At 36.6% G+C, this 26,609-nt stretch overlaps 1 protein-coding gene across 5 annotated transcripts in view; it reads right to left on the bottom strand.

The window, feature by feature from the left end:
* Window positions 1–26,609, bottom strand: part of LOC105711053 (leucyl-cystinyl aminopeptidase-like) — a 73,931-nt gene that overhangs the window by 29,489 nt on the left and 17,833 nt on the right. For all 5 annotated transcript variants that reach the window (XR_010342618.1, XM_064376185.1, XM_064376188.1 and 2 more), the window contains exon 2: window positions 54–894. Coding sequence is in view for 4 of the 5 variants with exons in the window: in XM_064376185.1 (XP_064232255.1) it covers window positions 54–894 (841 nt within the window). In the remaining variant the exon portion in view is untranslated. The remainder of the gene's footprint in view (window positions 1–53; window positions 895–26,609) is intronic.

The raw sequence follows: 26,609 nt of genomic DNA, 5'->3' as shown, positions 1-26,609 counted from the left end.
ATTGCAGAAGTTATCAGAGCATAAAACCAGAATCATTGAAGAGGGCTACATACTTTTTCTCATTACGTTCATCTGTGTAGGAGAAGCCATAAAACCCATAGTAAGAACTGGATATATTTGCCGAATACTCTATCTTCAACGTATAATTGTGCTTTGCTAGAAGGGCTTCAGGGGCAACAATGGCGATCTGTTCATGAAGTGGGTATTCCAGGATCTCAACTTGTTTTTCTTGGCCTGAAACTGGCGACATAAAGGTCACTCTTGAAATACTATGACCTTTGCTGTGAAGAATGATATTCCATGTGACCCCAAGAGCCTGAAATGAAATTGTCACAGAAGCCCTGAATGTCATCGAGGTTAGGTTCGGGTGTAGGTTGAGTTCATAGCGTAGTGGCACAATGTCAGTGGGAAGCCTCATCTGTGCCCATGGAAACAATTTTCCATTTGCTGCAAGTGGCTGAATTAGTTCAATTGATTGGTTTTTTTTATGGCAGCCTTCTTTGGTAAAGGTACATCTGGGCAGTAAGTAAATCACCATGATTACAGAAACAGCAACCACAACGACAAAAGCACAGACCACCATGGTCCTTGCAGAGGGTACTGAACAAGCCCCATCTGGGCTCTGCCTGTAACCAGTTGCACTGTTCCGAAGGCCTGAGCTTCTATTCATGAAGGACATGCCCAGCAGCTTTGCTGATGACTCATAGTCCTCTTCATCCTCGTCCATCTCATGCTCACCAAGACCCCGCACCAGCAGTCGGGAACCCCGGGGCTCATATTCCACCTCATCAGGCTCTAGAGGATGTAAACAAGGCTCTTTGGCTAAATCTACCACATCTGGTTCTTCCTCAAACATGCTGTTTTCAATCATATTCCTGGGGAGCTGAAGCCGATCTAAAAAACCAAAACATAAGAACAAGGCACAGAGTTAGGGAAAAAAAAACCCTTATAATATTAATAACATGTCTTCTAGCTAGACCACATTTAAGCTAAGGATTTTTTTAAGTCATTAAGACTTATTTCCATCTCAGAGCTATTGATTAAATAAGATGTTTATGCCATCATTGAGTCATCCATTAAAAACTAAAACATAAATAAAAGTATACCACAGTTATAATACAAGAAAGTTAAATAAACAGGCTAGTATATTTTTAAAAGGATAGCTGAGACAATATACTAATTTTCTTAATATACTCCTGCCCTACAGCCTGGGACACTGCCCTGGGCTCGGGAGGGCCCTGCTTTGGCATTCCTCTGATTACATCTGTGCCCACAAGGCAAGGAGTCATAGGATCAAAGGGATGTGCCCACCTACAGTCCAGGGTCTAGGCACTGGGATCCCAGAATTTCTGTCCAGCAGCCCTCAAATCTGCTTCCAAGGTATTTGTGAGTCTTGTCCCTGAGTCTCATTCTCCCTAGGGAGCACCACAAACTGATATGCCCATTTCTAAGATTGAGTGTAGCTAAGCAACAGGATGGGTTATTGTTTTCTCCTGAAAGAGGAATGTTTCTGTCCCACAGCAAATGGGAAGCAGCAAATTACATAGGAAACTTCCATAAGCAAGAAATAATTTTAAAAATGACCAAAAGACAATACAAGTTAGATAGAATTATAATTCAATCTGTTTTTCAGGCTTCCATGGCTCTCAGAAGTACAATATATTTCCCTGGGAAACAGCCATACTGCACACCATGAGGGTTTGTGGATCTCAGTGGAAGCTTTTACAAACTACAACAAACTACACCTTCCGATTTGCCAAAATCACTGAGAAAAAAGACTCTAGAAGGGTAGATAATCCGCCATATATCAGTACTTCCTAGTATTAGACCATTCAATGTTCTTTAAATTCATACAATTTTAGTTTTTAAGGGATGTCAAAAGTTAACAAATTGAAACCTACACTAATCTTCCCTACAAGGCCCTTTATATATATCATTTCTAACCATTACAACAATCCTATAAAATGGCAAGTATTATATTTCATACATGAGAAAATAGAAAAAGAGAAATGGATTAATTCATCTTCATAAAGTCACACAGCTATTTAGTCATAAAACTGATACTAAAGCCCAGGTTTAAAATTTGATTCAAAAGTTTATGCTCTTTCCATCATTATATGGCATCCCTCTACCCAAACTAATTCAATAAAAGATGAGAGTCCTGAATTATTTATTTTGAACCTGGCAATGAAGTTGTTGCTAAGAGTATTACTTCACCATCAGCAGAGCAAAGCTTATATAAAACTACTGAATATCTAGCTTAAGATAAATGCTATGTATTTTGTGCTATTCAAGGATGGCAACTCTTCATCCATAAAATGAATTATTGATAAATATTAGGATAAAAATTTCAGTTTTGCCACTCAGTGTGGCCTGTGACCCTGCAGCATTTGCATCACACTGCAGCTTGTTAGAAATGCAGCCTCTGAAGTCTCCTCTTAGAACATAAATTTAAACAAATCCTCAGGTGCTTCATGTGCACTTAAGTTTGAGAGGCACTAGTATAAGCAGCCTCCATGCCAGATTCCAGCCAGCACTAACCATACCATTCCTGAGTATGCTCTGGCCATCCCAAACTGCTTGCTATTTTAAGCACAGGCCAGGCAGCTATTCCACGCTATCCTCCATATGTCTTTTTTTCTTTTCTGTTTCCTCTGCCTGCAGTGTCACCATCTCCCTTTCCCATGCCCATCCACCTGGTGAATACCTGGTATTCCATACCTCAGCTGAACTTGCTACAACATAAATTAAGAAAAGTTATCTTCTTTTTGTTTTTCCTTTGTCTTTATTACCTTTAAAAAATAAACTTTCTTTTCATTTGACCTCACCCATTTCTGCTTCGGGGAGCATTTGGATCACAATAAGGTTGCCTTTTCCTGACCCCTCTCCAACCTGAAATTGTGTACAAGTTATGTTACTTTAAAATTTTTCTTTGAATAAAACTTTTAATCATTTTCTAGGTGTGAGTTTATCAATCTGCCATCTACCCATCTATTATGAAAGAAAAAGGGTTCTAACATCCTACTTTTGGGAATATAATCTCCTAAACTTCCTATAGTGCCCCAATTTCTTGTTAAAAAAAAAAAGTGTGTTTTGTTTTGATAGTTAATAGTATTTGGGGTCACATACTTCATCAACAGGGCAAATATTGCTGTATTCCATTTTTTCAAATTGCTTTTAAAACTTAATGATTAGAAAGTTTCTGTGGTAGTTTTTAGTGCCTGGCACAGTGCTGTAGACTAGCTTTTTATTTAATTTTAAAATGTCTAAAAAAGGCTTTTTCTGACCTTTTTGTCATACATGGGAAGATTATGCTCTCAGGCATTTGCCCCATGTGTTTTGTTCTGTGTCAGGCCCAATGCAGACAACAATGGGCTCTGCACAGTATGGTTTTATTTACTATATTTCTAAACTAACTCTGGGTACAATCTCAGCTTAATATTTAGAGCACTCCCATCTCTCAATTCTGCCCCCTTAGAACTTTGTTGCTGTGTTTTTTTATTCTTCAGCCATGCCATTTAAAGCCAAGAGATACTCTACAATTTGACCAAATGGCATCTCCTGTCTGCATGTCCTTAATTTCAAATCTTCTGACAAGGGTTTAGTCAGATGCCTGCCTAAATCCAAATAACTTACTTTTATTATTTCACGCCCAGTCAGAATAATACCTATGTAGAATTTTAATCTTTCAGAAATGGAGATCATATCAACCATTTGCTATATTGTGTACTTTTTTTGGTATGCACAATCATATCAAGTTAAATATATCAAATCAGGGAAAATCACTTTTATTACAGATATTCCATGAAGATACTTGAAGGTACTTTAAGCCTATTTAAGAAAATGTTGATTTGATACTTAAGTCAGTACACTTTGATTTTAGCATTAAATTGTAACGTAACACATGACTACCCCTTGCTCAATAGGATTTATTCCTACTGAAAGAAGGGATCCTAAAGAAACAGGAAATTTTCTAAAACCTCTTAAATCCACATATATAAGCTATCTATAAGCCAAAGCAAAGAAACTCCTAGCTGAAATGTTTCAGTTTTAAATAACATAGGCCCATGTGGGTATAATCTAAGAGAACTGAAGACATTTCTTTTCATTAGATACTGTGAGCTAGCACTCCTCAATGTTGTTTGTGGACCACTGCCAATGTGTAAAACTGTTTGTGACCCATCTGGGACAGGATATACATAGCCTATTAGTACCCAAAAACTTTCATAACAATTTGACAGAGTAATTTTTATGACTGTCGAATTTAATGTTTAAAATTGAGCTATTTTGTTATGTTTATTTCATTTTTCTTTTTTTATGTGCTACAAAATTTCTACAACAGATTAAAAATTAAAAAGAAAACAATAAACCTTGGTTCTTCAGCTCAGATAATTTGAGAAGTAGTGAGTTAGACTGTCACTATAATGGCAGAAACAGTCAAGATAAAGTTCTTAACTATCTATCTCAGTAGCAGTGGGAATAAAGGGGAGGGTATGATTACAAGTCATGTCAAAAAGGTAGATGCATAAGAACTGATGCTCCTTTGGGCTAGATGGACTTGCAGGGTAGGAGACAGCGAAAAGTCTATGTTAATCCCCCTTACATTTCAGCTTGCATAACTAAAAAGAAGGAATGTCATTCACTAAGATTGAGAATAGAGGCTTTCATATTCTCTAATCTTATTTTTTTTAGGCAAGGGAGGAGAGCAGGTTTATGACATGGCATTTAGTGTAGGATATGATATATTTGATGTATCTGTCACACAACCAGGTGGAGAGGTTTGATTAATAGAGTTAAAGGGCTGATTTTAGGTAGAGGTTAAAATCCTGGCATTTCCACTGACTGATCTCAAACACCTTTCTTAGCCTCAATTTCCTCACCTATAAATGTGGGAAACAGTACTATTTTGTAGCATTGTTAAAAGGATTATGTTATGTAGGTTTAGAGCTCAAAAGAGAGATCTGGGTGGAAGATTTAGGTTTCCGAATCACCTGTGTAGAAGTGGTCGTTAAAATGATGCAGATAAGTGAGACTATCGAAAGGGAGACAAGTCAGGGAGGATCAGCATTTAAGAGCTGGGTGGGCAGAGGAAGAAGAGGAGCAAAGTAGAAGATGAAATGGACTAAAGGTAGGAAAATCAGGAGAGTGGCATCCCAGACATTGAAAGCTGGATTTCATAAAGATGAAAGTGGCCAGCATATAATATTTTAGAATAGTCAAGTAAAATGAAGCCTAGAGAGGCTCTTACATTTGGCCACCAGGGAACCAGTGATTTTAATAGTGAGAGTGGAAGCCTGATTCCAGGATCCCAAAGAAGAAATGGAATGTTAACAAAGAAAACAAGGGCTGCAGACTTACATTCAAGGTATGTAGTTATCAAGGAAAAAAACATAAGAACAAATTAAAGGAAATATGGTATAGAGAAAACTTAAATCCTTGTATTTTTTGTCTGTGTTTAACATGGGAACAACTTAGGCATGTATTTCTGCAGGAAAGGAAAAGTAAAGAAAGACAAAATGTGGAGGTGGAGGAATAGGGGAGGGAAAATGCTGGCACTGCATCCAGAGGGATAGGGAGAGTGTGCAAGAAACCCAATATGATGGGAGCTAGGTGTGCTCTTCCTCCAAGCCTGGAGAACGGCAGTAGAAGACAGAGAAGAGGTATGTACGTGAGCACAGAACAGCAGAGAGCTTTCATATTTTCTGCAACAAGTGCAAGCAAGGCCATCTGCCCAGAGCTAAAGGCAAGTTGTTGGGAAGGCACAGGGGCTTGAGAAGAAAATAAAGGACAAGTACCATGGGAGAGGGCCAGGGAGTGGTGACCCCAAGACAAGCATGACTGAGAAGGTCAGAAAGCCCAGTGGAATTTGTCATACCACAAATCTCTAAAAACATCTTTAGCAGTTCTTACCAGCACAGGTCTAAAAGAAGAGAAGTGTTATGTGTATTTTACCAAAATAAAAGTTAAATAAAACGTTTATAAAAGGTAAAGAAAGCAGATTGTTAGGCAGGGTTAAACATACAGGGAGGATGTCGTGAGAAGCCAAGGGTACAGTGCATAGAGGCGACTGGCAAGAGAGCAAGTCATCAACTGAGGGGTACAATTTAGAACACAGGACAAAAAGTGAAGCCATGACAAATAACTAACAGCAACTTGAACTAAAAGAAGCAAACTTCTCACAGACTTCAAAAGAATTCAAGCTTTAAGCTGCCATCACATTTTCTGACAAAATGAAGTAAGATGTACAATTGTCCCTAGGTATCTGTGGGGGATTCATTCCAGGGCTCCCTGTGAAACCAAAATCCAGAAATGCTCAAGTCCCTTCTATAGAATGCTGTAATATTTGCATCTAATCTTTGCACATCCTCCCATGTACTTAAAATCATCTCTAGACTACTTATAATATCTAATCCATTGTAAATGCTATCTAAACAGTTGTTATACTGTATTTTTTAGGCAATAATAACAAGGAAAAAAAGTCTGACATTCTTCGAGGCCTCTGTGACATATTTATATAGAACTATAAGCTCCAAGTATGGGACAGCACTTATAATATTATCTAGATAAATTTCCAAAGTGATGACTAATTGTCACATAAAGTAACTATTTTCCTAAATAGAATCCACTTCTATCAAAAAAAGATACTATTTTTTTTTAAGTTTAGGCTTAAAAAGAAAGAAAAACACAAGAATTTAGAACAAAAGAAGTGACTTTTTTTTCCTGGGTAGGTCTAGATGGACAAAACCCTGCTAACCCATGCTCAAAGAAAATCTCTTCTTAATTACAGTGCTCATGAGAAGTTACAAGTTTAGGTCTATCTTATCTCACCAGACTCTGAAGGACAGTCATTAACAGCAACCAGGTTTTGAAGATATATCTAAGCCATCCCTTTCCCTGACATCTGTTTGTGTAACACCTCAATGTATAAGCAGTGGTATAAAATACAAACACAGAAAGTCTTGCATGCATTACTAATTTACCCCTAGTATACTGTGCTTTTTCACACCACTTTTAATTTTCCAGTTCAGAGGCCCAAGGTCATGACACTGGAGCAAGATCCAAGTAAGGTCTTCTCTCTTCCGCATTCTCTCACCCTGACTTTGTCTCCCTTGTGATGAGAAAAGGAAATGGATGAATGAGGGTGGGAGGCAAGAAGATCAGAGAGGAATGATTCAGCCCATGAGCATGCTGGGAGATACTTCCACTTTCAATATGACAGGGTAATTGGCACTAGATTATCATTCCTCTCATATACAACTATTAAACTGGACAAAATGATACACCTGTATGCACATACTAGCTAACAGAGTGTGACCACTGAGTGAAGGAACAGGTGAGTCCACATCACTCTGGTTCTCTGGGGACAATTTCCCAACTGTAGTACAGCAAGCTAGAGTCTGAGCGGCGCTATGAAAGGGACCATGTGCAGAGGGGAGTCACAGAGGTTTGTACAAGGTTTTCTGAGAGTCCTTAACCAATTCAGGACATGAGGCATAGAAGAAAATGGCTGCAATAAGGTTAAGACAGAACAGAAACACTAAGGTCAAGCAATGTAGAGAAGTAGTGGCAGGTCAACCCAGCCAGAGCAAAGAGAACTCTTAACACCCTAGACATCAGCTTGAAACACTAGAAAAGCCTCAGTGTAGAAGTAAAACTGACACCCTAGAAAAAGGCCTACTCTAGATCCACACTAGCAAAGCCTAAAACCAAGCCCTAATAAAATCCACAGGGGAAGAAATATTTAAGGATGAGTCTTGCTAAGTTAGAGGAGCCTAAGAAACACCTTGAGCTTTCCACAGATCTGCCCTAAAAACTTTAAAAACAAGCCTACACAAGGTGATCAGCCAGTAACTAAGTTGTCTACAAAGAGAGATAGAGAGAAAAATCAACATTTTACAGTTTTAAATTCAGCAACTCTACAATGTGTCATCAACACTATCGCATATGTAATAAAAAATTACTAGACATCTAATAAAACAAGAAAATGTGAATCCTAAGAAAACAAAGTAATTAGAAAGCAACCTTAAGGTAGTCCAGATATTGCATTGCATTTAATGAGTTTTTAGAGTAGCTATTATAAATAAAAAAGAATCCCTGAGAAAGACGTGTTTTATAATTTCTCAATTGTATCCCCGTCGGTTAACCAGGAAGATGTGTTTTAAAAAATAAAAAAGGAGAGTATATGAATAGATGAGACTCTTAGTAGAAAAATCAACACTAAAAAGGAACTAAATGGGAGGGAAAAAAAGAAAATTCTAAGAGAAAAAGTTTCAATAAATAAAATGAAAAAGTCACTAAATGAACTTAACAGCAGATTGGAGACAGCAGAAGAGTTCATAAACTTGACAGATCATTAGAAATTACCAATTTGAAGAACAACGAAACAAAGGATTGAAGAAAAAAGAACACAGCATCAGGGATCTGGGGGACAAGATCAGAGAGTCTAACATGTATCTGACAGAAGCCACAGAAGAATAGTGTGAGAATGAGGTAGAAAGTATCTGAAGAAACGACAGTCAAAATTTTATTAAGTCTGATGAAAAACACCATTTACCAGATAAAAAATGTTCAGCAAACCCCCCAAAAAGATAAATACACACACACACAAATAATAATCTCTTAAGCACATCATGGTCAAAACTGCTTAAAACTAAAGATAAAAAGAAAACCTTTAAGAGAGCCTGGAAACAATGCTACATACAGATGAACAACAACACAAACACTAACTTATGTCAATGGTGGAGGCCTGAAGATGATAGAACATTTTCCAAGAGTTGGAAGACAAAACTGTCAACTCAGCATTGCACATCCAGTGAAAACATGCTTCAAAATCTAGAGTAAAAGACATTTTCAGATAAATGACAGCTTACAGAATTCATTTAGAACACATTTTCTTCAAGCAGATGTAAACTACAAGAAATTTTAAAGGAGGTTCTTCAGGATGAAGAGAACTACTACCAGATGGAGACTCGGATCTTTAGGAAGGAGAGAATACCAGAAATAATACATTTTAAAATAAAAGTGTATGTTCTTTTATTCTTCTTATAATTTCCTTAAAAGACTATCTTTAAAAACTGTATGCTTAAAACCAAACAATAAAAGATAAAAACAAAAGCGCAAAGAATATAGGAGTAAAATAAATTATATTAAATTATATTTATTAATTGAGAAGGGGAAATGGGATGTGTCAAGTGAGAAGAGATATAAAGCAGAAATAAACAAGGGTCAGGTATAGAATGTGAAGTGGTACAATACTGACTATACACAGACTTAAGTTAATGATGCATATTATTAACCCTAGAAGAAATGCTGAAAAAGTGATTTTTAAAAGATGCATTGTTAAGAATTAAATAGAGAAAATAAAATGAAATACTAAAATTACTCACTTAATCCAAAAAAAGGAATAAAGGAGAAACAGAGAAACAAAAACAAAAGGAACAAATGAAAACAGTGGCAACATGGTAGACTTAAGCGTGACTTATGCATTAACTGTAAATGGATTAAATATTATAACAGAGACTGTCACATTGGGGGAAAAATAGCAAGAAGAAACAACTATATACACTGTAAGAGATGCATTTTAAATTTAGACACAAATAGATTCACAAAGTAGAATGATATTTTACAATGATAAAAGGAGATATTCAGCAGAATATCAATCTTAAATATGTATACCTAATAACAGTGTTTCAAAATTCATAAAATAGAAGTTTTTTATGAAGAACAGAACAAACAAAAACATCCACAACCATATCCTTTCTCTTCAAAATTGACAGAACAAATAGACAACAAATAAGTAAGGTCATGGAAGAGCTGAACAATATTATTAACTAATTTGACCTAACTGACATTCACAGAGCATTAAATCAAACAACTGCAGAAATATATATGAAACATTCACCAAGATGGAATAAAGCAAAATAAAATAAAATAAATCACAATCAACTTCAAAAGAATGAAATATGCTTTTTAGACACTTTGTTCTCTAAACATAATGGAAACAATAAAAAAATCAATTAGCTAATTAGGTAGATAATCCCTAGATATTTGGGGGAGAAAAAAGACTTTAATCCATGAGTCAAAGAAGAAACCACAAGGAATTTCTAAAATATTTGAAATAAACAATAAAAACGTATCAAAATTCAAGAAAATGCATTGCTTTAAATGCCTATATTGGGAAAGGGTTTAAAATCAATGATATTTCCATCCTAAGAACCTAGAAAAGAATACCAAATTAAACCTAAATAGAAAAAATAATTAAAAAAACAGAGCAAAAATCAACAAAATAGAAATCAGATAAACAACTGAAAAATAATGCAAAAAAATGCTGCTACAGAGCAGGAAAGTAGTATGCATGGCTCTAACTCATATTCTCCTAGAAACTGGCCCAAAAAATCCACACATATCATGTCCTGGTAACTCCAAAACCAATTTTTCACTTTGCAAAAGTCTAGTTAGGTAATTTAAAAAGACAAATCAGAACTGGGTCATAGGCTAGAGACAGAGATACCTTAACAAGCCCAGCTGTGTTACATCTGTCCCTCTTTCAAGAATATCTGGCAAACACAAAAATCATTTAGCCAGTAATAATGCTACTTATGCCCAAATTTAGAAAATACAGTATGTTTCCCTGCCCCCATCGCCACCTCCTTTCAAGTAAAAAGCTAGGGAAATTTTCTTTGTAAATCCAAATATTTAAAATAAATTAAAGGAAACTCTCATAAGCCCATCAAAAGTTTAAAAAAAAAGCATTCTTAAGCAAAAAACAACTTAACAGCCCTTTCTGTATTTGGATTTCTGTACTTTTTTCTTAAAAAGGGAAATTTCTTTTAAGTGTCCACTTAAAATTTTAACTGAGTTTTTCTGGAGAGGAAAAAAAAAAAAGCCCTCATTTTGAAACATCTGATTTAAAATTCTTACTTCATTTGAGGTAATCACAATTCTGAGGCTCATTTTGCAGAAATATAATCATTCTGTAGTATTTCAAGTCACAGCTATGTGAAACAAATCTCCATAGCTAGCATCTTTGCTCTCAATCTCAGAGACCCAGTGGCCCTATATATAAACAAACTAAATTGGTCCTCAGCTCTCAGTCATGCTTCCATAAATCCCTAAAGCACACACAACCATGCACAGTGCCTGCTCTGCCTCTGACCAGTATGTGAGACCATGAACGTTACAAACATCTTGGCTTCTCTCAAGCATGCATGGCAGCTATAGCCACTTCACTTTGTCCCCTTATCCCACCTTCTTCTCTGCAGCCCATAGGCTTCTTTTTTCTTCCTCTTTCTTAATTATACGAGTCTAATGTAATCTTTGCAAATCCCTAGTTTCTTTCACCTTTAAAAAAAAAATCCAACTATATTACTGAAACAAATGTCTTACTCTGACCAATTCCCCTACTGTCCCTAAAATAGTATGCCATACATAGTAAGATGTACAAATGTTCTCTTAGGACAGAAAGGTTATAAGAACTACAATAAAGAAATGCTTAAATGGACTCAGAAGACTTCCACAAATACTATTATATTCACTTCCTCCCACCCCATGATAAATCCTTGGACAATCAAAGAAAAGCAACTTGATTTATAGTAAATGACACTCTCTAGTCATCCTTCTAAAAGTAATCCTGCCAACTTAGGGGATTATCCAGCACAGGTTCTCCTCTTAGTAGCCACTGTACATAGAGTTTTGTTTATAATTAGACTGTGTAGTGTTAATCATGCTGGTTGCCCTGCCAATATTCTACAGAGGCTACAGGAGGAGATCAAAACAATCATTCCAGAATTATGAGTCACTTCACTCTCTCCACACTACACACACCACTGGCAGCCTCTCAACCCTGGAAAAAGGAAATTATACACACTATTTGCCTATACAGCCTTTCACATTTAGGATGAAATACTGAGTTAACTGCTCTATATTTACTTTTCTATAATTACAAATACATTTCAATCCCGGTAACTTTTTGCTGTTAAAGAATTAGAATTTGAAGGAAAGAAGGTTTAGAAAACTCTCAAGGCCTGGTTTTTCCTGTAGAAAAAAGACTTTCTGCATACATAAACTGCCATTATAAATTTTGCTTCAAATATGAATAATCCCTCCAAGGAGAGGTTCGTAACCTCATTCATCTTTGTATTCCTGGTGCCTAGCAGGGAAGAAACCTGCCCCAGATGTTGAAATGAAGGAGCAATAACTAACACAATAAAATGAAGTATTAATGAAAATTACCTCCATGTCCATGCATAAACTCTTCAAGGGCTGAACTCAGGCTTACTGGAGGCTTGGAATAAGATAAAATTCATACACTGGCTATAGGTCCTTCTAATACCTGCTGTGGGACTGGATCTTAAATCTGAAGGACTGGGTAGTACTTCAGTGATTATGGGATCTGTGTCACTGCCTTTCAGTTCTACTGGACACTGATGATTGAGAACAATTAATACATTTCCCCTTCTTTCCTCAAATCTGGTTGATAATTCAAGTTGATTATTGTTTAGGAGACATAAAATATAGTGAAGAGGATGGGCACAGTGGCTCACACCTGTAATCTTAGCACTTCGGGAGGCTGAGGAAGGAGGATCACTTGAGGCCAAGAGTTTAAGATCACACTGGATAACACAGTGAGACCCAGTTTCTACCCAAAAAAAAATCAGCCAGGCTACAAGTTGTAGATGTCATCCAGAACACTGTGTTTTATTGTATAAATGCGGTATAGTACATTAACATGGCCTTTAAAGACACTAAATCCTTAGAGATGTTTTGGGAGCAGTTGTAGTGTTTTATATCAAGGCAGCCACCTGACAAATTACATTAGAAGTCAGATGACTTCTACATTTACATTAGAAGTCAGATGACTTAAAATGTAAAACCTGTGTGTCAAAATCTCTGTGAAACAGGTAATATCTAAAGTTCTACTATGCCTGAGTGTTCTCCAGGAACATTGCTCCAGCTGACCCTAAAAGACGTCAAGAGGCCAGAGTTGTTGCTTACCTAAACAATTTTATGTTTTTGGTGTTAAAGGCAAAACAAGGTTTCTGGACTCTTTATATTTTAAGAATTTACCTACTAACGTGTGCTGTGAATGACAATGAAACATCATTTTTAATAGTAAAAGGCATGAGGGGGAAGATTATGCTAATGAATCTTAAAGAGAAAGACTAGTGTGCTTGGCTGAAAAGTTAAAGGTGTTTATTGTCTTATGATTTTGAAGCTTCTACCCTAATTATTTAACATAATAGCAATGAGCTCTTTATTAATAAGGCACTTCATAGTTTGCAAAGTGTTGTGACCCATTTATCTTATTTGACTCCTACAATAATCTAAGTAGACAAAGGAGTTACTATCCCCATTTTACCTTTGAGAAAACTGAGGTTCCAACATATACTAAGTGGTAAAGCCAGGAATCCATCACTGGTAGAGCCAGGTTTCTCTTCACTGCACACACACACACACACACACACACACACAGACAGACAGAAACACACAGACACACAAAAGACAGAGTCTACTCACTCTGTCACCCAGCCTGGAATGCAATGGCACAATTATAGCTCACTATAATTTCAAACTCCAGGCTCAAGCAATCCTCCCACCTCATCCTCCTGACTAGGTGGGATTACAGGCATGTGCCACCATACCCAGATAATTTTTTTTAAATTTTTTGTAGAGATAGAGTCTCATTATGTTGCCCAGGCTGGTATTAAACTCCTGGTCTCAAGCAATTCTGCCTGGTCTCAAGCAATAGAGTCTCACTATGTTGCCCAGGCTGGTATTAAACTCCTGGTCTCAAATCCCATTCTGCCTCCCGAGTGTGAGCCACGACACTTGGCCTCCATCATTTTCAAATTCTCTACTGCATTATATTTACTAAGTCTAATCACAGCTGCTATTTTCTGTGCAGTTCTATAGTCCTATAAGCAAAAATCAACATTATAGTGCTAAAGAAAAGAATTAGAAAAGATGAGCCAATTCTGGTTTAATTTTGTACCTATGAAGCACATTGTTTTAAATATCTATCAAGGAGAACATTTTAGTTGAAAAGGAGAAATTCCACTAGAGAATGCCAATGACCAAGGACAACTGCAAACAGAAACAAAAATTATAGCACATAAAGAATACTGCTGTGAAAAAGATCAAGGACAGGACCAAATAAATACAATACAGATCTTAAACATAAAATCTTAATCATAAAAAAAATTTAAAAATAAGGAAGAAATCATAAGGAAAAAAATGGCTATCACAACAAACAAGGTAGAAATTCTTTTAACCCATGTCAACTTAACAAACCTCCAAATTAATCCATGTCTTCCATTCCCTCTGTAAGACATTTTCAGATGCTAAGTGCTGACCGAATGCCCATAACTAAAGGGCTACTCTCCAGAAGGTCCAAGCACATATGCCCTCACCAGAGGCACCGTACTCTTATAAAAAATTAGTGTTTGTTCTCAAGCTGATTTATGCTAGTTAATATTATAATTATGGCTATATAATAATTAAATATTGTGTCATTAAATGAAAAATATAAAAAGACAGTTGTGTTTATGAAAACCTAGTTATGCATCAGAAAGATCCTACAAAAGTTGAGTCCTCAAAATAACCCTGCTGCCACATTAGGTATGGGCAAGAAAAACATAACACCTTGGGGTTGGGGAGTGGGGGAGCAGACAGAATTCTAGGATTTTTGCACCCAGTCTTCAAAATGCCTGCATTCTCAATCTACTTTTTTTGTTTTAAGGACCTGGAAATTACAGATGAATGACAAGCAACACATATTCACATGTAAAAAGAAAGATGAAGAACTCTAATTTGTGGGCTCAAATGCAAAATAAAATCTTTGGGCACTAAGACAATGTTAGCTATAGCCAACCTACTGCTGTACTACTGAACACTAGATCTTACTCCTTTTAACTGTATTTTCATACCCATTAACAATAATTTACTATATAGTACAAAATAGAAGAATTGGAATGTTCACAACATAAAGAAAAGATAAATGTTGAGGTGATGGATATTCCAACTGCCCAGATTTGATCAATACACCTCAGGCAACATCAGCAGAGGAAACACCCAGCAGAGTCTAATCCAAACTGTTGACCTACAGAATCATGAGCAAAAAAAATGGTTGTTGCCTTAAGCCATTAAGTTTTATGATGTGCTATGCAGTAATAGAGGATCAATTTATAAATAAACTGATCAGTACACTATTATCACATTATCACTATTAATATTTTGGTATACTATTCTTAGACTAATTTATCCCTTAGGACAAAAGCTGAAATTATTTGCTACATACTAGTTCTATAATTTTGTGGCATCTTTGAAATGGGAACACATGCAGTGTCTCATGATTACTTCAAATTTCAGCTCAGAAACATAAGGAGAGAAACACTCGGTATTTGGAACATTTTGCATTCTTTATCTAAAAACTCCTCTGTGTGGCTGTGGGCTTCTTCTCTTAAGCCCAAAGGCCTTGTTGTACATGGCTTCACAGGAAGCTGTCTGGAGTCCTAGCACTGGACCAGGTTAGACACTGAAAAAGTAAAACCAAGTTCATCATTGTCACTATCACCACCAATAATGTTGATAAAAGCCAACATTCACTGAGGGCAAATCATATGCTAATACCCAGCTAAGCAATAGAGAGACAGCACAGCAGAGTAATTAAGAATGTCTCTGAGCCAGGCACGGTGGCTCACACCTATAATCCCAGCACTTTGGGAGGCCAAGGCAGGCAGATCACGAGGTCAGGAGTTCAAAACCAGCCTAACCAATATGGTGAAACCCAGTCTCTGCTAAAAATACAAAAATTAGCCAGCCGTGGTGATGAACACCTATAGTCCCAACTACTTGGGAGGATGAGGCCGGAGAATCACTTGATCCCGGGTGGCAGAGATTGCAGTAAGCCAAGTTCACGCCAAGATGGAGCACTCCAGTCTAGGTAACAGAGTGAGACTCTGTCTTAAAATATATATATCCTGGTGGTTGATCCCAGTGCAGTGGTGTTTCTCCACTCTCACTGCTTCACTTGACTAGCCTGGGGAAAAAAAAATGTAAAGAAAAAGAAAAAAGGATATCTCTGGAATCAGACTGCTCTGCCACTTTCTGTGTACCCTTAAACAAGTTATTTCATCTTTCCAAGCTCAGTTTGCTCATTTATAAGATGGGGATAATATTAGTATCTATCTCATTGAGTTATAAGAATTAAATGATATATAAAAGCATTTAGAACACAGTCTAGCACAGAGTATGTACTCAAAAAATTATCAGCTGTATCATTAATTAGCATTTTACAAACATTAATTAACATTTAATCCTCACATTTTACAGCTCAAGTGAGAGACAAAGAGGTTTCAGAACTTGCTATAAACTGGCACAGCCAGGTTGCACACCCACCATTTTTTTTTTGACTGCAGTACCTATACCCTTTAATACTCTTTTAGACTTTGGGTAAAAGAGCCCAGGAATGTCAAATCAAGTCCCTAGTGCCAACTAAACACTTCATGTCTATGTAGTCTCTGGAAAAGGCTGGAGGGGTGGTCACAGAGCCACCTCTACATCAGAGAGAACTGCATAGAGGTTTAGGATAATACCACCCATACTAGAGATAAACACAACTCCAGCAATTGTAGAAATGTGTAGAAACACACTGACATTGTGGTTTCTACAACTCTCTCAGTCAAGTACTTAGCAGGTATTCAAAAAAGGTTGGCTGATGTCTGAACTAAATTCACTGTATTACTACCTCATCGTGGGCAGTAAACTGGACTTTTCCCCCTTCCCCTTTCTCTCATTAAGATTCTGAAATTATCCAAATACAGTCAGTCTGTGTCTACAGGTTCCACATTTACAGACTGAACTAACTGCAGATTAAAAAAAATTGAAAAAAATCAAAAATAATAATACAATACAGTATAATTTACATAGCATTTACATTGTATTAGGCTTTATAAGTAATCTAAAGATAATTTAAAGTAAATGGGACAATGCATGTAAACTGGTTATATGCAAATATACAGGGATTGAACATTGGTGGATTCTGATAGTGGGAAGGGGATCCTGGAACCAATCCTCCGAGGATACTGACGGATGAATGTACAGCACAGTGCCTATGCTACTAAAACTTTGTTTTGCTATTTTTAAAAACTAGAAGCTTTTTTTAAAAAACAGCTATGGCTATTTTAGAAAACTATAAGCTTTTTAAAGAGAATGTCTAATCCTATTACATTTATGAATAAAACAATTAACTTAGGCCCAAAGACACTCAGCTAGTTAGGAAAAACGACATGAACCAAGGAAATTTCTTTTTTTAATTGTTAAATTTTAACTTCTCTAGAGGAAGACAGAAGTGAAACAATAAGTGTGTTTAACCCACAGAACAGCTTAGCTAAGTTTAGTTCTACCCAGATTCCGTTTGGTGATTTTGAAAACAACCACTTTCCCAGACTTACAGGAAATGGTTAAGCAACCTCAAAGAAGTCACTTGTTTTTTCATGGTAGATAGTGGGGTTTTTTTTGAAAGGTGAATCCTTTTCAAAAAATAAGACAAGCATTCATCAATTAAAGCAAGTCTACAACATGGTACAAATTATTACTTTATTCTAGATATTCTTTTTCCTTTAAGGGAACAAAAACAGCAATATTTAAATGAACTTTCATGTTTATAATAAAATGAATTCTCAAAAGTTTAAGACCAAAGCAGAAGAACAAAAATCATTGCAGAAAACAGACATGCTGATGGTTCAAGACAGCAACATGTTTTCATCTTGGAATGAAAGAAAACAGAGACCAGACAAGATAGTGGAAAAAGAAACATATTTTTAGAGAAATTTCTCACGTTAGACTATAGTTAATTTTTTCAGAAAAAAACTATCTGCTGACTCTTTTTCACTGTAGCACTAGCTGATTCTTAGAACAGTAAAACATGGTATTTGAGATGAGAGACTGTATAATTTCTAATAGAAAAGTTTTCTGCCTAAGTGATAAAACTTTACTAATTTTTAAAATTTTGTTTTTGGTGCAAATAATTCTAACATATTTTACTATTTTCCTGTCTTCTTACAAACACTAGTCTGAAGTATTTTATGGTCATCATAAAAGGACAAGTCACTGACTACACTATACTTGTTGGGACACAGAACTGTATCCTGGCTGAAAAGGTAGAGAATGACATCCCCAACCCACACCCTAGAATGTGACCAATTTGCCTAAAATGTATTTCAATTAACAACTAAAGATTTATAGCAAATCATATTGCATGTGTTGTTTTTAAGTTTTAGATTTATAGACTGAACCAAGTTTCGCTGCAGTTAGTTACTTAGCTACATTTCAGTGGACTTGTTAGCATAAGTGAAGTTCAATTTTGATTATGATTCATAATTAGTCAGTAAACATTTCTTTTACATAAAAATATTTATTTGATAAAGTCAATTAGAAAATCTGTGAATTAAGATAAATTTTGGCTGGGCGCGGTGGCTTACTCCTGTAAGCCTGGCACTTTGGGAGGCCAAGGTGGGTAGATCACCCGAGATCAGGAGTTCAAGACCAACCTGGCCAACATGGTGAAAACTTGTCTCTACTAAAAATACAAAAATTAGCCAGGTGTGGTGGTGCTTGCCTGTAATCCCAGCTACTTGGGAGGCTGAGGCAAAAGAATCACTTGAACCCAGGAGGCAGAGGTTGTGGTGAGCCAAGATCACGCCACTGCACTCCAGCCGGGGCGACAGAGTGAGACTCCATCTCAAAAAAAAAAAAAAAAAAAAAAAAAGTTGACTGAATTTAAAATGTGTTGAAATATGCATGTTAATATTATTTATTACGATTACTCACATTAGAGCCATGCATAAGACTTATAATTTGAAATGCACAAGAAATTTTCATAATCAAACATTTTAGATCTTCCCAAGTTTAGAAAATCCTCAGATACTCAACTTTGGTTAGATATGGAGAATTAGGTACAGAGTATGGATTTAGCTAAATTAGATTTTAAAAATCTAAAACGAAAATCATATTAAATCAACTGTATCTACTAAAATGTCAACTAAGTCTTCAAAAGTTGTTTTAAAAATCACCATCTAATATAAATGGCTAAAAACCTCATAAAAAGTAAAAATAAGGGTGGTGAGCGGAGATCGCGCCACTGCACTCCAGCCTGGGTAACAAGAGTGAAACTCCGTCTCAAAAAAAAAAAAAAAGTAAAAATAAGGAAGATTTCAGCAAATTGTTAAATTAGATAAATATGATTACATGGATATTTAGGTAAACTGACCAAGGATCACATTTTGGGTATTATGAGCCATGGCAAAATAATCCCATTCCCATCTCTTCCTCAATTCTACCCACAAAATACCACAATAAAATACAGAGGTAATTATATTAACAACAAATTAATTAAAATTTCAGAATAGAATCAGCCTTACAGAAACTATCATGGAACGTATTATTTGTTCCAACATTACATCTATATACAGTAGCCACTTGTCTACTTAATCAATTCAATATATTAATCATTACTCTCCATACCCTCTGTAAATAAGATTAATTGATATGGTTAATAGACTAATCATCCCCAACCCCCAAAATGTCCATGTCCTAATCCCGAGGGACATGGTTACAGATCTTGAGATGGAAGTTTATCCAGGATGGCCCAATATAATCATAGGGGTCCCAGAAGAGGCTATCAGAGTGAAATAATGAAAACGGACATGCCTTGCCTTTGGTAGCTTTGAAGGTGAAGGAACAAGGCCAAGAGCCAAGGAATGTGGACAACCTCCAGAAGCTGAAAAAGTGAAGGAAATGGATCCTGCCCAGAGCCTACAAAAAAGAACACATAGCCCTGCCAACTCCTTCATTTTAGCCCAATGAGAACCACGTCAGGCTTCTGACCTATATAACTATAAGATAAATTTGTACTGTATTGCTTAAGTTCATGGTAATTTGTCCTGATGGAATACAAAACTAATACAACTAGTAACCACAGAATGCCCAAGATTCAAGGCTGGATGGCTCTACTTCTGTACTAATTGGAGTTAGGAGCTTGCCCAAGGTCAGCTGTGGCATTTTCAGTTACGCTTGGTATAGCTATTAGGTAATTCAATCAACTTGCAAAATAGATGAAGAAAGTAATTCTAAGAAGATCAGCTGAAGTCATTGGAAAAGCTCAAAAAGGCAAGCCACTAAAATTGTTGTTGAATTAGGTAGGAGACAACTCTAAAAGATTGGGAAAAAAACTGAAAGTCTAGAAAAATTTTGCACTCAGACTGCTTCACAGGTGTCCACATTTTCATTTCACTTTATAATAGGTTATAGAGTCAAAAACTTGCTGAAGCAAAACACATGGGGGTGAGTTTCTGTTTTAATATTGTTCCATTTCCTTTCTCTACTTTGTCCTGAGGGCAGGCTTTGATCACAGAGTGATGTGGCAGTGCCAACAGATAAAATTCCAGTGAGTCCCATATTTCTATCCAGAGTAACCCCAAGTAGGCCCTGTTGGTTACACAGCATGGGGGAAATGCCAGAGGGGACAGAATCAGAAAAGAGTATCCCTTAAATCTGTTCATGAACCTGAAAAAGCTACAGAATGACCACTGAACTACACAAGTGCAGAAAAGACCAAAACCAATATAGCAAAGTCTACCAGTTTCTATTGCTGTTATAACAAATAAACCTCAAACTTGGTGGCTTAAAACAGCACAAATTATGTTATGATTCTGGAAGTCAGAAGTCTAAAATGGGACTCACTGGGCTAGAATCAAGATAGCAACAGTGCTGTATTCCTACTGGAGGCTCTGGAGAGAATTCATTTCTTGGTGTTTTTCAGCTTCTAGAAACTGCTTACATTCCTTAGCTTGGGTTCCCCTCCCATCATCAAAGCCACAATTGCACGTTGAGTCTTTCTCATACTTTGTCACTCTGATATTGACTCTTCTGCCTCACTTCTTCACTTTTAAAAACCTTATGACACACTTTTAAAAACCTTATGACTCGGTGGCTCAAGCCTGTAATCCCAGCACTTTGGGAGGCCGAGGCGGGTGGATCACGAGGTCAAGAGATCGAGACCATCCTGGTCAACATGGTGAAACCCCGTCTCTACTAAAAATACAAAAAATTAGCTGGGCATGGTGGCGCGTGCCTGTAGTCCCAGCTACTCAGGAGGCTGAGGCAGGAGAATTGCCTGAACCCAGGAGGCGGAGGTTGCGGTGAGCCGAGATCGCGCCATTGCACTCCAGCCTGGGTAACAAGAGCGAAACTCCGTCTCAAAAAAAAAAAAAAAAAAAAAAAAAAGAAAACACCTTATGACTACATTGGGCCCAACTAGATAATCCAGGATAACCTCTTTCTTTAAAGGTCAGCTGATTAGCACCCTCAACTCTAACTGCAACCTAACTCCTCTTCATTATGTAACCTAAAATATTACCAGGCTCCAGGGATTAGGAAATGGACTTCTCTGGAAATCATTATTCTGCCTACCATACAAAGGCTAGGAGAACTGAACAGATATTGGAGCCGCTGGCCACAGATGTTAAAACAGAACTAAGGTCTGAACCTGAGCAGGGTGATCGCCTGCTAAAACAAAAATACCAACATTCTTCAGAAGATAAAAAAGTCTATACAATATAACATCCACAATGTCCAGGATGCAACCCAAAACTACTAGAAATACAAAGGACCAAGAAAATATGAACAAGTCTCAATGGAAAAGGCAATCACCAGATGATGGAATTATCGAATACTTTAGAGCTGTTATAATTATGCTCCATGAAGTAAAGAAGAACATATCAAAATAAACAAGGTAAAAATTCTCAGCAGAGAAATAGAAACTATAAAAGTATCAAAATAAAATTTTTAAACAGAAAACAAAAATCCTGAAAAGAAAAATTAACTGAATAGCCTGAAGAGCAGAAATGGTGATGACAAAGAAAAAAAGTCAATGAACTTAAAGATTAACAGAAATAATTCGATTTGAAGAACACAGAGAAAAGGAATATTGAGGAAAAAGTAGACAGTGCCTCAGGGATGCGTAGGGCAATATCAAAAGGACTAAACCATATGTAGTTGAAGTCCCAGAATGACTGGAGAAAAATATTGGGGCAGAAAAATTATCTGAAGAAACAATCACCCCAAACTTCGCAAATATAGTAAAAGACATCAATGTACAGATTTAAGAAGCTCAACCTAAAAAGAGATAAACTCAAAGAAAACCAAACCAAGGCACAAACTGCTGCATAACCAAAGGTAAAGAAATACACAAAATCGGCTAGAAAAAAACTCAACATATTACATACAGGGTAACAATTCACATTACTCTGGATTTCTTTAGGATGGAGTCTCATGCTGCTGGAGTGAAGTGGCATAACCTCTGCTCACTGCAACCTCCGCCTCCAGGGCTCAAGTGATTCTCTTGCCTCAGCCTCCAGAGTTGCTGCAACTACAGATGCATGCCACCACACCTGGCTAATTTTTTATATTTTTGGTAGAGACAGGGTTTCGCCATGTTGGTCAGGCTTTTACCATGGATTTCTTAACAAACAACTATGGGCCGGGCATGCTGGCTCACGCCTGTAATCCGAGCACTTTGGAGGCCAAGGCAGGCAGATCACCTGAGGTTGGGAGTTCAAGACCAGCCTGACAAACATGGTGAAACCCCGTCTTTAAAAAAAAAACAACTATGAAAAGTAGAAAATGATAAGCAACATCTTTAGTGTTTTCATATAGAGAGAACTATTAGATATATTTGTGTAATATATATGTATATATCTTTGTGTAACCATGTATCCAGAATATATTAAGTATTCTTACCACTCACTAAGATGACAAATAATCCAATTTAAAGAAATGGGCAAAGTATTTAAACAGCCATTTCATAAAAGGTGAACTAATGGCCAAAAAATCCACTTCTCCTTTCCCTACATAAAGATATTCAATATCAGCAGCAGTCATCAGGGAAATGCAAATAAAAACCCAAGGTAACCACTACACATCTACTGAATTGGCTAAAATTAAAAAGATTATCATATTAAATCAATCAGCACTCTCATATACCACCGATGGAAATGTGAAATGGCACAATCAGTTTGAAAGACAGTTTAGGAGTTTCTTAAAAAGTTAAAACTTACAGTATCAGAAGACCCAACCAATCGACTGACAGGTAATTACCCCCGAGAAACAAAACCAAATGTCCATACCAAGACTTATGCTAGAGTGTTCACAGCAGCTTTATTTGTAATAGCTCCAAACTGCCAAACTGAAAACAAATGTCCATCAGTTGGTGAATTCATGAATAAACAAATTATGGTGTATCTGTAAAGTAGAATATTATTCACCAATTTTTTTCTTTAAATGAAGTCTCACTCTGTTGCACAGACAGGCTGGAGTACAGTGGCACAATCTCAGCTCACTGCAACCTCCGCCTCCCGGGTTCAAATGATTCTCCTGCCTCAGCCTCCCAAGTAGCTGGGACTATAGGCGTGCCTCACCACACCCAGCTAATTTTTGTATTTTTAGTAGAGATGGGGTATCACCATGTTGGCCAGGCTGGTCTTGAACTACTAGCCTCAAGTGATCCACCCACTTTGGCCTCCCATAGTGCTGGGATTACAGGCGTGAGCCACCGTGTCCAGCCCTATTCACCAATCTTTAAAAAAGAAACTAGTATGCTGAGTCAAAGAAGTGAGGTCAAAAAAGAGCACTGTGTGATTCTATTTACATAAAATTATATAAAATCTATATAATTCAATTAATATACAATTCTAGAAAATGTAAACTTATCTCTAATGTCAGGAAGCGTATCAGTGGTTGCCAAAATATGGGTATGAAAAGAGGGACAGAAGGATTATTTTTCGTTTTGCTTTGACTTTAAGTTTTAAAAATATAATTGCAAGAATGAGGAATATGCAACACTTCAGCACTCTGATTTTAATTACACGAAGGCCAATTTGAGAAGCTTATTCATTGGACAATTATTGCACATTCTCATATGCCAGATTCTAGGTCTTTGCTCCACAAATTCTGTCCACTCACACAAAGAAACCATACAAGGTCTTCTGTGTAAAACTATTTCTGACTCTTAACTATAAACACCAGCAGAGTGGAAGGCTAAATCTCAATAATGTCAATAAGCATTCCAAGGTATTTTGAATGAATGGGTTAGAATGGGTAGGGATATCATCTACTTTCATATTAATAGAATTCGATGTCAGGCCAGCTGAATTTATATGCACATTTCAGGATGTATATGTTTACATCTGATCACAGATTACCATATATCTTATTTTAGAATGAAAGAAAAGATAGTTTTAGGTTGTTATTAATAACTTAAACTTGGAACTTTACAGTCTCAATTATCTCTATTTTAGCATGCCATAACCCAATACTAATGCCCCCAGAGAACCTTGAGACTACTGTCAACACTGCTGTGGACAGATTAATACAGAATATACACCAGCAACAATTTTATTTATCCTGCAATGTACCTATTAATAAAAGGCTTGATGAGCATTCCTTAACCCTAAAGGATAAAAGCAAGCATAAACTGACAAAACACTGGTTAGAAATTGCTACAAGTTCAGAATCAGAAATAACCTTTGCACTAGGCCACACAAACATTTCTTATATTAACCTCTATCAACACATCTGGAAATTACATTAGCTGTGGTCTAAGATATATGGTGGTCTAAGATACATTTCAGAAGTTCAAAATATTATCTTTTTGAGGAAAAAAGAAAACAGATTCAGAGACTCATGGTAGAGTGGAGGCAGAGAACTGCATAATTCATACTAGCAAATATATAGAATAAACACACAAAGTAAACAAACACAGAAGGTCTTGTTTACTTCACTGCAGGAAAAAAAAAGTACGCCTTTAATTCATTAAAACTAAGATTAGCCTAAGAAATCATGAAAGGGCTGAACTAACATGAATTAGTTTACATAATCTAAGACAGAGATTGGTCTGCTTCTTAGAAATTAGTATTTTAATTGAAAAAGAAAATACCAAGATACAAATGGACAAGAGAAAAGTTTCAGATGAAAAGTCAAGATAACACATGAAAATTCTAGAAATAAGAGAACCACACATTTTTATATGTGCCAACATATTATTTGGCCACATATTATGTTTCATATAAGGGAAGCCAACATACAAGGAATGAATGTCCTTTTCTATGTCATTGTATTCTATGGGATAAACAGGAATTTAAATGGCCTCATATGTCTGGCTTTATGAGAAACATGGAAAGAAGGAGGGTGGAGGTAGCAATTATTAGTGCAAAAAGAATTAGTTGCTCAGATTTAAGCAAGTCTTAGGTGCTAATCAAATTCCTCTATTAAATTTGCTCTAAGAAGAGGAGAAGATAAAAGATCTCCAACCATTTTGTGATTTTGTGATTAGACCTGTATCTGTGTCTATACCTTACTTTCACACCAACAAAATGCTAATCGGGAATGCGAGAGTCAAGCTGTCTTTCATAAAACCCAGTATGTGTGAACACCGAGATGAAAATCAGTGTGTAGCTTACTGGAAGTACCTTCCTTTCCCCACTGCCAGCCAAATGGAAATTATATTTTAGCAAGCTAATTACAGATTAACCATCTGTTCCAGGTATAGTCAAACCCCACAGGCTGGTCCCAGGCTGACCTGGTTAAGCCCAGGGGCAAAGCTTGAGGAAACAGATCAATCCTAGTCATTCATGGCCCCAGAAAGCCCAGATAAAAAAAAGGAGCCCGTTCTAGTCCTCTTAAAGTCTAGATCATTCTATGGCAGGGCAGGTATGGAACAAAGGATTTTGTATCATCCTGGACTCCTGGGTCCATAGATCAGGAAAAGTAGGAGAGGAAAAAAAAGTAAATGAACTTAGCCAAGTAGGTCTTTAATTCATTAAAACTAAGATTAGTCTAAGAAATCATGAAAGGACTGAGAAATTAAATGATGTATCTCCATTATGTCTTTGTTGAGGGGCTGCGGTATGAAGAAAGGGACAGCTTGTTGAAAACCCTTTGGATATAAACAAAAATATGGAGGTAAAAATAAATCATTTTCAAAGGCAATACTTTAAAAAAAATCTGCCTCTCTCTACTTTAGAACAATCTAGGACTGAAATAAGTGATTGTAGAATCCTCACATTACCAAGGCATCTGATACTGTGGCCAGTCAAATATGCCTGGCCAGAACATTCCCCTCCTGTGACCTAGATCTATCTTAAGAAACTTGCTGCCCTATTCCAAGAGCTCCACTTTCTACCTTCTGTGGACTCCTGAAATATTCCTCTCCAGTTCCTGAAAAAGGCTAGATTAATGTTCTCAAGATGTGATATGGGTACACCTAGAAATCCCTGATACCATCACAGGAGGCCTTCAAAGTCAAAACTGTTTTCATAATAGTATGTTATCTGCCATTTTCACTCCACTTCTCTCATGAGTGTATACTAGAGTTTTCCACAGGCTACATGACTTGTGCTATTACAACTGACTGAATGCAGAAGCAAACCTGAAAATCCAGTTGCATTAAGCCAAACATCAAAAATATTTGCAAAAATGAAAAATAATGCCTCTCACTAATCCTTTTGTTTTGGAAAATAATAGTTTTCTTTTATTAAAAATGTTATTTATGTTAA

This window comes from Aotus nancymaae, unplaced genomic scaffold (assembly GCF_030222135.1).
Source record: "Aotus nancymaae isolate 86718 unplaced genomic scaffold, 86718_ANA_hifiasm-v0.15.2.pri h1tg000014l, whole genome shotgun sequence".
NCBI classification, from domain to species: Eukaryota; Metazoa; Chordata; class Mammalia; order Primates; family Aotidae; genus Aotus; species Aotus nancymaae.
Note: the sequence above shows the minus strand (reverse complement) of the source record. Positions and strands in the feature narration are given on the sequence as shown.